General features: G+C 46.2%; 1 protein-coding gene and 1 long non-coding RNA gene across 4 annotated transcripts in view; one reads left to right on the forward strand and one right to left on the reverse strand.

Annotated features, from left to right (window-relative positions):
- The window catches only part of LOC132537571 (uncharacterized), a 41,809-nt gene extending 29,475 nt beyond the window's left edge, over positions 1 to 12,334 (forward strand). Inside the window, exon 2 of the long non-coding RNA XR_009549052.1 lies at positions 11,920 to 12,334. This is a non-coding gene — a long non-coding RNA (uncharacterized LOC132537571). The remainder of the gene's footprint in view (positions 1 to 11,919) is intronic.
- The window catches only part of CC2D2A (coiled-coil and C2 domain containing 2A), a 124,446-nt gene that overhangs the window by 60,929 nt on the left and 50,361 nt on the right, over positions 1 to 13,156 (reverse strand). For all 3 annotated transcript variants that reach the window (XM_060188318.1, XM_060188317.1, XM_060188316.1), the window contains 4 exons: positions 7,214 to 7,354; positions 5,765 to 5,921; positions 4,833 to 5,095; positions 2,879 to 3,056 (listed from right to left, as the gene is read on the reverse strand). In XM_060188318.1, the coding sequence (XP_060044301.1) occupies positions 2,879 to 3,056; positions 4,833 to 5,095; positions 5,765 to 5,921; positions 7,214 to 7,354 (739 nt within the window). The remainder of the gene's footprint in view (positions 1 to 2,878; positions 3,057 to 4,832; positions 5,096 to 5,764; positions 5,922 to 7,213; positions 7,355 to 13,156) is intronic.

Here is a 13,156-nt window from a genome sequence, read left to right on the forward strand (position 1 = left end):
AAAAAAAGCAAAAGAAACCCTTCAGTGATTCTTTCTGCCCATACATTTCTACTTATTGCTTTCTCTTCTCTCTCTCCCTCCCCCCTCTCCCCTCCCCCTCCTCTCCCTCTCCCCTCCCCCTCCTCTCCCTCTCCCCTCCCCCTCCTCTCCCTCTCCCCTTTCTTCCCCCCATCCCTCTTTCCTGGTGGACTTAGAGCTCTCCAAGGTAGAGACCTGTGCATTCCTTCTTGGTGCTAGTTTTCAGCTCTCCACCACAATCCAGCTCAGTGCTGGACACAGGGTTGGCTTTTACTCAAGTAGCAAATTCCAGCGGCTTGCTTGTTTGAGTCATCAATTGAAGCATTCTAGTTTTGAGACTCTCAGGCCATTTTATGAAGCACAGGATGCCGGAAAGTTAAGAATTTGATAGCACCAGTATTAACTGGTGCCTTTAAATAATATTTCAGTTGGCTATGATTCTTAAATCTTCCGTAATTCAAAACTTGTAATTCCATGGACACTTTCCAAAGGGCAGAGTAAGATTCCTGGGGAGTTGAAATACAATACTGTTTAAATTGGTTTCAGCTGTGACCTCCATTCCACTATGATGTCACTGAGTATAAAGGCTATGTGATCAATCTCATCAGTTATCAAATCTCTATGGACAACTTTAGGATTTACTCAAGACTCTCCTTTAATTTGTACTTTTTTTCAGAGAAGATGTCATGATTCGGCTCCTGGGGCCACACTAATTACCTAGGAATATATTCTTGGCATTACAGCATAGAGTTTTACTTTTTCTTAATTAAAAAATTCATTTTGTAATGTTTCAGAGAATCACCCTTTCTCTTACCTTTAAAAAATGGTCTTGACACATAACAATGGAAATCCTTTATCATTGAACTCTTCTTGGACATTTATCTAAAGACTATGAATACAGGGACTGGAAGGGTCACATACACTTCTAATGTTCATAGCTATATTATTCACAACAGCCAATGAGTGAATGCAGCCTAAATGACCATCGACAGGTGACTGGGCAAAGAGGTTACTGGAGGGGGCCAGGCGGTGGTGTGCCTGGTTAAATGCACACACTACAGAGTGCAAGGATCCAGGTTCAAGCCTCTGGTAAACACTTGCAGGGGGAAAGCTTTCCCGAGTGGTGAAGCAGGGCTGCAGGTGACTCTCTGTCTCTTTCCCTCTTTTTTTTTTTTTATATATTTATTTTATTTATTTTTTCCCTTTTGTTGCCCTTGTTGTTTTATTGTTGTAGTTATTATTGTTGTTGTCGTTGTTGGGTAGGACAGAGAGAAATGGAGAGAGGGAGGGGAAGACAGAGAGGAGGAGAGAAAGACAGACACCTGCAGACCTGCTTCACTGCCTGTGAAGCGACTCCCCTGCAGGTGGGGAGCCGGGGTTCGAACCGGGATCCTTATGCCGGTCTTTGTGCTTTGCGCCACCTGCGCTTAGCCCGCTGTACTCCCTCTTTCCCTCTTTATCTCCCCTCACCCTCCCAATGTCTCTCTTTCTCTGTCCAATAATAAAAATAAATAAAAACAAAGAGGTTATGGGAAATACATTCAATGGAATATTACTCTGTCATTAAAATGAAAGGTGACATTGTATCTTTTGGGATAATAGGAAGGGAATGAGAGGTAATTATGGTTAGTGATGTGAAGAAGGAAGTAAAAGACAACTACCAGATAATTTCATCCCTATGTGGACTAGAGATAATTGAATCATAGGAAGTTGAAATAAACAACAACAACAAAAAGCCAAACTGTCTCTAAGTCTTTGTGAGAAGTGTGGTGGTTGGGGTGAGTGTGGGGGAAGAGGGCAGAATAGAATTTCGGTGGTGGGTGAAGTGTAGAAAAGTTCCCCTAACAACCTTACAAACGTGTAAATCGCTCTTTTATCCATAACAAAAAGTGTATCACATCTTTTAAAAAAATATAATACATATTAGTCGATTGTGGCTGGAATGTCTACAAGCAACTAATATTTAAGACAGTGAACAGATCGCCTTTCACTTGTGCTTTACAGCATGCGTGAAATGGGATCTTGCTGTATGACCGGAAGGGGGAGCAAACCTTTCCCCCCCAAGTCACTCTGCAGCTGCCCAGAGGAGGGGTCTCCTTCTCGGAGCTCTGTTCCCTGAGCCAGGATCATCATCATCATCTTCTTCTTCTCCGACTTCCTCTTTCCCCCTCCTCCTCTTCTTCCCCTTCCTCTTATTGATTTAATAATGACTGACAAGATCATAGGATAAGAGGGGGTACAATTCCACACAATTCTTACCGCCAGAGTTCCATATCCCATCCCCTCCACTGGAAGCTTTCCTGTTCTTTATCCCTCTGGTAGCATCAGCCAGGATTTTCTAATTCTGTCCTTTTTTTTTTTTTGCCTCCAGGGTTATTGCTGGGGATCAGTGCCTGCACTCAAATCCACTTTTCCTGGAGGTCATTTTCCCCTTTTGTTGCCCTTGTTGTTTATTGTTGTTATTATTGTTGTTGATGTTGTTCATTGTTGGATAGGACAGAGAGAAATGGAGAGAGGAGGGGAAGACAAAGGGGGTGAGAAAGATAGACACCTGCAGACCTGCTTCACCGCCTGTGAAGCGACTCCCCTGCAGGTGGGGAGCCGGGGGCTCCAACTGGGATGGTTGCATCGGTCCTTGTGCTTTGCGACTCCCCTTAATCCTGTCTTTTCTACCTCCTATATTTTATTTTCTCCTCGGATTGCCCCTCTCCAGAAGGAATAGAGTTCCTCTCACAAGGAGAAAGTCAACTCCTGTTCTCTTAGACCATTTCTCAGGAGTCCCCTGTATCCAACGGAGGGTTTAAGAGCATCTTGAACCTGTGATGATGAGCCCTCCCAACCAAGCCCCTGAGCCTTGTACCTGCAGTGTCAGGCTCTCCGGCCAGTTGAAAATCTGCAGGTTGAAAATCTGTCCGAAGTGAACTCGGAAGTCAGTGCCGAGAGGCCTGCTGTCGGTCCGCGACACCTCCTTATGGTTGAAGAGCACCTTCACGTGCACCGAGCGCCTCTTCACGTCCTCCCTGCGCAACACCTCCACCCTACAAGCCAGACAGGCATTACGAGAGTCCTGTGGGGCACAGGACTGGTGCCCGCGGCACGGAGCAGTCCCACTCACCCTCACCCAGCCAAAACACCCAGAGATCTTACAGAGCAATACCACTTCCAGACATGCAGCCAGACCCTATAAAAACGCTCATCTGGGGAGTCAGGCGGTAACGCAGCGGGTTAAGCGCAGGTGGCACGAAGCGCAAAGACCGGCGTAAGGATCCCCCCGGCTCCCCACCTGCAGGGGAGTCGCTTCACAGGCGGTGAAGCAGGTCTGCAGGTGTCTGTCTTTCTCTCCCCCTCTCTGTCTGCCCTTCCTCTCTCCATTTATCTTTGTCCTATCCAGACAATGAACAAACGACATCAATAACAACAATAATAACCACAACAAGGCTACAACAACAAGGGCAACAAAAGGGAAAAAAAATGGCCTCCAGGAGCAGTGGATTCATGGTGCAGGCACTGAGCCCCAGCAATAACCCTGGAGGCAAACAAACAAACAAACAAAAAACAAAAATAAATAAAAACAAACAATACCAGGGCAATAAAAGGGAAACTAGATAAATAAAAATAAATGTTTCTGCAATTCCAAGAAGATGATATTGTTCCATCTGGGGACAAAGTGAAGGTAGCTCTGCTCTGTAAACCAAAACAGTGGCAGACAGCACAGATGTGGAGGAAAAAGACCCCAGTGGGGCTACTGGAATTGCCCACTCGGAGAGGGCACTGCCGAGGTTACATATAGGCGCCTGGTTTAGGTTACGACCTTGGCCTCACCGCACTGAATGAAGCTTTGGTGCTGTGGTCTCTTTCACTCTGTCTTTCCATGTCTAAGTGAAACCAAAGCAAAAACGAACTTACAAGCATCTAAGCTGTTTCTTAGATTTCGTGAAAACTATGGCTGTTGTTTGGGGGGCAAGCAGTAGAAACTTTGTGGCTGTGGTGAATTATACACATGGGTATGAGACTCTACCCGTGAAATCCTTTGCTTCAATGAATTCATATTTTAAATTTATTTTTATCTACTTCACTTATTTATCATCCCAGAGGACCGTTCCATTCTGCTGCAAGGGGTTGAACCTGCAATTCTGGAGCCTCAGATACAGAATCACTATGTTACTTCCCAACCCCAAATCTCATAATCTTGCAAACCAAAGTCCATTAATAGCTTTTGAAAGTTTCATAAAAGAAGATGGAAGAGGATACTTTCGCATTTCTAGAAAGTCATTTAAATTGCAATGTGTTGCTATTTGGAAACAAATCAATTCTAATTGCTGTTTGACCATAAGGAAAAAAAAAAGACATGGCGGCATGGAGTCACGGGGTGTGGAAGGTGAATACATTAGTGCTCTCTCTCTCTCTCTTTAACCTCTGGAGAGAAGTCTTTAGGCATCACACGAATGACTAGAAATGCCCCCTCACTGGCTGCCCAGTAAGTGTGCCTGACTCAGATGTCAGCTGGGAGGACTGCACCCCTCTTTGAGACTTTCAGAGAGAAACTGGCCTTGGGAGCAGCTGAAACCAAGGATCACGGGGCGGGGGGGGGGGGGGTGCTGTGCCAGGCAGGGTGACAGGGTGAGTGAGGCACAACCAGGGGACAGAAAAGGCGTCACAGTACAGCCCAGGGTGGGAGGGAATCAAAAGGCAGGGAGGCAGCCATTGGGAAGAGCGTCCCTGCAGGCAGTGCACACATGTGAGGTGGTCTGTGTGTGTGTGTTTGAGTGTGTCCCTGAGTGTCACACCTGTGTTTCTGCTCTCTGGTGCCTCACCTGGGACACTGGTCGGTGGGTGTCACGCTCCCCGCCAGGCTCAGCTCAGGGACCAGCACGGGCTCCCCCGGCCTCCTCCTGCCCTGGGCTGCGCGCTCCCTCACCTGCTGCTCGAGCGCCGCCCTGTTGGTGGGCTGAGGAGGCACGGGCTTCACAGGCTCCTCCTCCCCCTGCTCCTCCTCCTCCTCCTCCTCCTCCTCTTCTTCCTGGGGCTGCTCTTCCTCTGCCGGTTTCTTCTTCTTCTTCTTTTTCTTCTTGGCTCTCTGGTGGGTATGAGGCAACCATAGGTCAGGTGAGGGGGGAGTTTGAAATCTGAGAAGCAGTTGCCTCCAGAACCATCGAGCCCTGGGGTGCAAACCCAATCCCATCTCCAAGCAACCCCTACCTCTGTGCCTCAGTTTCCCCATCCCCAAGGACACAGGGACAATCACAGGAATGCTGACTCCTGACAGAGCCCCTCTTTCCCTCAGCACTTTTCACAGTACCTTCCCCCTCCCCCAGGAGAGCTAGTCAAGTGAGAGTTCCTACTGATTCTGAAAGCCAAGGATTTTGAAACGAAAATGAGAATTGTGTGCTATCCAGCAGGCCGTACAGTGGGGAGAGCCATAAACTGCAGGCAGGAGGCCCTGAATTTGATTTCCGAGAGGGAAAAGAGAGAGTGGTTTCTCTCTCTGTCTCACTTATGAACAAATCTTTTAAAAATAGTAAGAAAGGAGCCTGGGTTCACCCGTGGGGAAAAGCCACAGCCAGCTGGTGGCTTTCTGGACAAGGAAATTAATCATAAGTTCACTCACTCATCCTTTTTGGAGAGGAGACAGTGAAGGAGACAGAGCTTGACGCTATGTTCCCCTCCTCTAGACTCACAAGTGTCCCCCAGGCCCTTGCTGTCTCTGGGACCAGCCCCCATCAAGGCTGGGGGGTCGTGCACACACCCGGGCTTTCCTCCAGGCTTTCCACCGCTGCTGGGCAGCCTTGTACACTTCCAGCTGCTCCTCGTACTCCATCAAGTGCTCTTCCAACAGCTCGCTGAGCTCAGCTTGGATTTCAGCTTCCTGTGCTTCCTCGTCTGCTTTCTGGTCAACCTTTTCCCTTTAACGGAATCCAGGGCATCATGGTCAGCTCTTGAAACCAAGCACAAAACCACACGAACAGCAAATCACCATGTTCCAGCTCGTGAGGCACCAGGTGCTCTCTGAGAAGCTTTATACCTTAACTCACAATCCTGGGAGGCAGGTAGGATCATCATGGAGATTTCATATGCCAAAGAGACTGAGAGACACAGCTGCCCAACAGCTGCCCAATGGGTGAGTGGTAAGGTGGGCAGGTGAAGTCCATCTACTTGCCACTTGGTCAAATGACATATTATATTATATTATATTATATTATATTATATTATATTATATTATATTATATTATATTATATTATATTATATTATATTACTACCAGGGTTATGCTTGGGGCTTGGTGACTGTATTATCAATCCACCACTCCTGGTAGCCATTTTTTTTCTCCTTTTTTTTTGCCACCAGGATTATTGCTGGGGCTCGGGGCCAGGACAAACAGCCCACTGCTCCTGGCAGCCATTTTATCCTTTTTATTTTCCCCTTAATTTTTTATTAGACAGGACAGAGAGAAATTGAGAGGGGATGTGGGGAGGGGGAGAGAGAGAGAAGGAGAGAGAGAGAAGGAGAGAGAGAGAGGGAGAGAGAAGGAGAGAGAGAAGGAAAGAGAGAGAGGGAGAGAGAGAGAAGGAGAGAGAGAGGGAGAGAGACCTGCAGACCTGCTCCACTGCTCATGAACTAGACACCCTATAGGTGGGGAACGGGGGCCCAGAGCTGGGTGCTTGATCTTGGTAATATGCATGCCTAACCAGGTGCACCATCACCAACCCCACTCCTTTCCTGTTGTATGACAGGACAGAGAAAAATTGAGAGGGAAAGGAAAAATACACAGGGAGAGATGAAGAGAGACACCTGCAGCACTGCTTCACCACTCGTGAAGCTTCCCCTCCCCCGCAGGCAGGGACCAAGGATTTGAACCCAGGTCTTTGTCCGTGGTGCTATGTGCACTCAGCTGGGTGTGCCACAGCCCAAGCCTACAAAGACATTCTAACCTCACTTCCTGTGAGTCCCACTGACAGTGCTAGGAGTGCCCTTGTAACTATTTTATTAATTCTTCAAATTTCACAGGGGGTACCTCACTGCTCAGCTCCTGATACCGCTTTGTAAGTGTTGGATTGATGATGGTCTTTTGTTTTGTTCTGATGACTCTGCCACCCACGTTTTATGTTATTATTATTTTTAATAGTACCTTATATTTTGTGGATTTTTCTCTGTGTAAGACACAGGCCCATAACCCAAAGTGTTGAAAAACCACCTACTTTCTCAAAACAAGTTTCAAGGGTGTATTGGTAAATCTCTGGAACTCTCGTAGGGACTTCATCTCCTTCCAGACCTTAATGAGGGTTTTGAGCAGTGTTCGATCTTTTTCTTGCTCAGCGTCACGGAGTTTTCGAGTCTGCCTACATGGTACAATACAGAACATAATAAATGCCTCTTGTATGTTGAAACAGCTGTCCAGGTTGCATGTTTACAAATGAAAGTAAGCCAATAATGCAGCAGCAACTTCTCAACTTTTGTTTTTAAATATTTATTTATTTATTCCCTTTTGTTGCCCTTGTTGTTTTATTGTTGTAGTTACGATTGATGTCGTTGTTGTTGGATAGGACAGAGAGAAATGGAGAGAATAGGGGAAGATGGAGAGAGAAAGACAGACACCTGCAGACCTGCTTCACTGCCTGTGAAGCGACTCCCCTGCAGGTGCGAAGCCGGGGCTCGAACTGGGATCCTTACACTGGTCCTTGCACTTCGCGCCACATGCGCTTAACTCGCTGCACTACCGCCCAACCCCCCTTTTATTTTTATCATTAACATCAAGAATCACGTCTCCAGAAGCAATTGCAGAAGCCAGGATTCCCACCTTCTGCACCCCATAAAGAACTTTAGTCCATACTCCTAGAGGGACGGAAATGTTAGGGGAAGATGAGCAGAGGGCTCTGAACTCCAACTCTATCAGAACCAGAGAGAGAAGAAGAAGAAGAAGGAGAAGGAGAAGGAGAAGGAGAAGGAGAAGGAGAAGGAGAAGGAGGAGGAGGAGGAGGAGGAGGAGAAGGAGAAGGAGAAGGAGAAGGAGAAGGAGAAGGAGAAGAAGGAGAAAAAGGAAGGACATACAGAATAAAAGGCAGGACCATAGGAAAAAAAAGGGCAAATACATATAAATCTAGACAGACAATTATAGAAACAATAGTCAATCCATATCTGCAATGTTGGGAGAACTGCTGGAGCTTCCAATGGAGGGAGTGGGGATCCAGAACTCTGGTGGTGGAAACAGTGTGGAGTTATACCTGTTATCTCATAATTTTATGGATCTTTATTAAGTCACTAATAAAATAAAAAAATTCCCAGATCCCTACCCCACTGGGAAAGAGAGAGAGGCTGGGAGTATGGATCCACCTGCCAAAGCCCATGTTCAGCAGGGAAGCATCTACAGAAGCCAGACCTTCCACCTTCTGCATCCCACAATGGCCCTGGGTCCATGCTCCCAGAGGGTTAAAGAATAGGAAAGCTGTCAGGGGAGGGGATGAGATATGGAGTTCTGGTGGTGGGAATTGTGTGGAATTGTACCCTTTTATCCTATGGTCTTGTCAATACTTCCATTTTATAAATAAATGAATAAATAAATATAAAAGAAATTTACAGCTCTGGGATGACTTTTTCATATATATATAGAGAGAGAGTGGAGAGAGAGAGAGAGAAAAAGAGAGAGAGAGAGAGAGAGAGAGAGACCGAGACCATAGCACCAAAGCTTCTTTCAATTCAGTGGGGGCTGGGCTTGAACCTGGATGTCACACATGACAAACTAGCACACTATCTGGGTGAGCTATTTTTCCGCACCCCTACCCCCTTTTGGTTTTTAAACCAGAGTACTGCTCAGCTGCTGGGGACTGAATTTGGGATTTTGGAACTTCAGGTATGTAAGCTTTTTATTTATTTATTTATTAGTGATTTAATAATGATCAACAAGCTTGTGGGATAAGGGGGAACAATTCCACACAATTCCCACCACCAGAGTTCTATATCCCATCCCCTCCATTGGAAGCTTCTCAACTTTTTATCCCTCTGGGAGTATGGACCAAAATTCTTTATGGGGTGCAGAAGGTAGAAGGTCTGGCTTCTGTAATTGCTTCTCCGCTGGACATGGGCGTCGGCAGGTCAATCCATACCCCCAGCCTGTTTCTATCTTTCCCTAGTGGGGCAGGGCTCTGGAGAGGTGGCTCTAGGAGGTTGTCTGCCCAGGGAAGTCAGGATGACATTATGGTAGCATCTGCAACTTAGTGGCTGAGGAGCATTAAGATATAAAGAGAACAAATTGTTTAATAATCAGGAGCCTAAAGGTAAAAATACAGCATGTCAAGAGTTGGGGATCTTCATGTTGGAAGAAGGTAGTAGGTCTACTTTACGTATATTCCAAGGAATGAAAGACTTTACTGAATTTGCCTGAGCCCAACATCTAACAAGGCATGCAAGTTTTTTTTTTTTTTTGCATAACCATTATGCAGTCTCCCCACTCCCCCCTCTAGTTATTTATCTATTGTTACTTTATTTTTTTTTCCCACAGCACAGCTCAGCTCTGACTTATGGTGGTGCTGGGGATTCAGCCTGGGACTTGGGAGCCTCAGACATGAAAATCTTTTTTTTCCCCCTCCAGAGCTATCATTGGGGTTTAGTGCCTGCACTATGAGTCCACTGCTCCTGGAGGCCTTTTTTTTTTCCATTTTGTTGCCCTTGTTGTCATTATTATTGTTGTTTTTACTGCTGTTATTGTTGGATAAGAGAGGGGGAGAGAAAGATAGACACCCGCAGACCTGCTTCATCACTTGTGAATCTACCCCCCTGCAGGTGTCGAGCCAGAGGCTCAAACCTGAATCCTTACTATGGTCCTTGCACTTCACGCCACGTGGACTTAACCCGCTGTGCTACCACCTGACCCCCACATGAAAGTTTTTTGCATCACCGTTATGCTGTCTCCCCAAACCCTTATATGACATCTTAAGGCTTTCTGTTATATTTTTCTACTTCTTTTTTCAATACCTGACAAAATTGTTTGCCAGAAATGCTAAAGTAAACTGAGGGAAAAAAAAAAAAAAAAAACCCTGACATATGAGCTAGAGAAACAAGACATAAAAAAAGAACATTTATGGTGGTCGAAGACTGATTAGCATTCTAGAGGAAGAGGCAAAGACACCTGTGGCCAGGGAGCTGGGACACACTTTGCTGAAGCCTGACACATCGGGGTGTGGGGTGTGGAGACTTGCACACTAGGGGTAAAAGCGTCTCTGGGATCTAGATGACATTCAAAACCATAGGTGTCAGGAGTCAGGCTGTAGCGCAGCCGGTTAAGCGCACATGGCGGGAAATGCAAGGACCGGCATAAGGATTCCGGTTCGAGCCCCCGGCTCCCAACCTGCAGGGGAATCACTTCACAAGCTATGAAGCAGGTCTGCAGGTGTCTGTCTTTCTCTCCTCCTCTCTGTCTTCCTCTTCTCTCTCCATTTCTCTCTGTCCTATCCAACAACAATGACAGCAATAACAACAACCACAACAACAATAAAACAACAAGGGCAACAAAAGGGGGGAAAAGCCTCCAGGAGCAGTGGATTCATGGTGCAGAAACCGAACCCCAGCAAAAACAACAACAACAACAACAAAAACATAAGCGTGGGCTCAGCACAGGGGAAACATGTAGATACATTAAAACAATAAAATAGGGAGCTGGGCAGTGGCGCAGTGGGTTAAGCGCACATGACACAAAGTGCAGGGACCATCGTAAGGATCCCAGTTCGAGCCCCCCGACTCCCTGCTTGAAGGGGAGTCACTTCACAGGCGGTGAAACAGGTCTGCAGGTGTCTATCTTTCTCCCCCGCCTCCTCCGTCTTCCCCTCCTCTCTCCATTTCTCTCTGTCCTGTCCAACAACAACGACAGCAATAACAACATAATAAACAACAAGGGGAAAAATAAAAATTAAGAAAAAATACAACAAAATACCACCACCCAAGGAACTTTAAATATTTAGCAGCTGGGTAGGAGAGGAAGGTGACCTGGAGCAAACAGCTGGAAAGACGAGAGGACATCAGGAGGGGGTGGTTCATGGCACAGAGGCATCTCCACAGGCACCTGGAGGACTAAGTCCAGTGCCACCAAGAAGCAGGGCAGTAAGAAGGTCCTTTTGGACGAGGCTAAGTTTGACATCAGAGGAAAGGAAGGGAAGTGAGGAAAGAGGGTGGGCTGGAGAGCAGATAGAAAGGCATGAAAACAACACAGGTGCTGGAAGCCTGTGGTGAAGGAGGACGTAAAATGGGAGGCGTAGACATGATGGGCCTAGTCCTCTAATAGATCCCTCTCTCCACCATGACTAGTCACTTCCATCATGAACAACATCATCATAAACCCACTTGTGGGCCTCTCCAAGCAGGACCTTACCCTCACTGTAGAGCAACAATGGTTGGGCTGTCCCACTCTCCAAAGGGAGGCTGGTTCAAACTTCTCTGCCACTTGGAGAAGACAGGTTCTTAAATGAGTGCAGCCTAGAAGGTTCCCAGTTATGACCCTGGACTGTGAGCTCAGACTGACAGGGACTCAGGTCACACAGGCTCCTGTGTGAAAACTGAATAGGTTTGGGCCCTAGGTCAGATCAATGGGGTAATTAGCTAATGGTATTTATATATTTTCCTCATATATTTGGGAACTATTCTCTGCCCTAACCCAGCTTTCTAGTTTTATTTTAAACTCTGACACCATGTTCCCAGACAATGTTTTCAGTCTATCTGCATGTTATCTATCAGGCTCAGGCAAAAATTACTGAACTCAGGCAAAAATGACTTAAGAGTTTTCCACATGGGAAATACCTAAAATAGACTTTCTAGCTTCTTCACACATAAAGACCCCTAATTTCATCTGCTTTATTCCTACCTTTGGGTTCCTGTTTATTAAATAATTTGTTCTGCTTTATATCTTACTGCCTTTCAGCCACCAAGCTGTTGATGCTACCATGATGCCATCCTGACTTCCCGGGACAGACGACCTCACCAGTATGTCCTGGAACCTCTCCGCCCCAGAGATCTGCCCCACTAGGGAAACAGGCTGGGAGTATGGATCCACCTGCCAATGTCCACATTCAGTGGAGATGCAATTACAGAAGCCAGACCTTCCACCTTCTACACCCCATAAAGAATTTTGGTCCAAACTCCCAGAGGGATAAAGAATAGAGAAGCTGTTAATGAAGGGGATGGGACACAGGATTCTGGCGGTGGGAACTGTGTGGAATTATACCCCTGTTATCTTACAAACCTGTTATTCATTATTAAGTAACTAATAAAAAATTAAAAGAAGAAATATGCATAGGCAAAAAATAAGTAAATAAAATGAAATGGAAGCAAGAGAAGGTGTTTGTTCTAGACTAGGCATGTCTGAAGCTAAACCTCTAGCAGACAGGTCTAAATCAAGTGTTTCACCCAGTGAAGAAGCATATTTCAAACTATAAGCATGGACTCAGCACAGGAGAAAAATGCAGCTAAATTAGAACAACAACACCCAGCAACTCTAACAAGCACCTTTCTCTTTACACTACCAAGGACCAAGCTGTGTACCTGGTAGGAAGTTAGAGATAAGAGGCTTACTGTGGTGCTGTCTGAGTTTTAACTGTGTATCAGGGGCTTAGCCTGTGCTGGCAGGGAGCTAAGAGAGCAGCCCTCCGCACACGGAAGCCAGGAGACATCTGGGGACAGATGATCTGCTCAGAATCTGCCTTTCCTACTTTCTTTCTTTCTTTCTTTCTTTCTTTCTTTCTTTCTTTCTTTCTTTCCTTCCTTCCTTCCTTCCTTCCTCTTTCTTTCTTTCTTTCTTTCTTTCTTTCTTTCTTTCTTTCTTTCTCTCTCTCTTTCTCTCTATTTATTTTTTCTGCCTCTAGGCTTATCGCTAGAGATTGGTGCTAGTACAACGAATCCACAACTCCTGGCAGCCATTTTTCCCATCTTATTGAATAGGACAGAGAGAAACTGAGAGAAAAGGGGGAGATAGAGAGGGAGAAAAAGATAGACATCAGCAGACCTGCTTCACTGCTTATGAGGCATTCTAAGCCTCACAAGGAAAGAAGGAATCTGCCTAACACAGTGGGTGCTGAAAAGCCAGACTTCCCTCTTTCCAAGCAGAAAGGGCATCAGAACCCAAGGCCAGCAAGAGGTCCCAGGCTTTACGTCAGCCCCGA

The sequence above is a fragment of the Erinaceus europaeus genome, chromosome 3, assembly GCF_950295315.1.
Source record: "Erinaceus europaeus chromosome 3, mEriEur2.1, whole genome shotgun sequence".
NCBI classification, from domain to species: Eukaryota; Metazoa; Chordata; class Mammalia; order Eulipotyphla; family Erinaceidae; genus Erinaceus; species Erinaceus europaeus.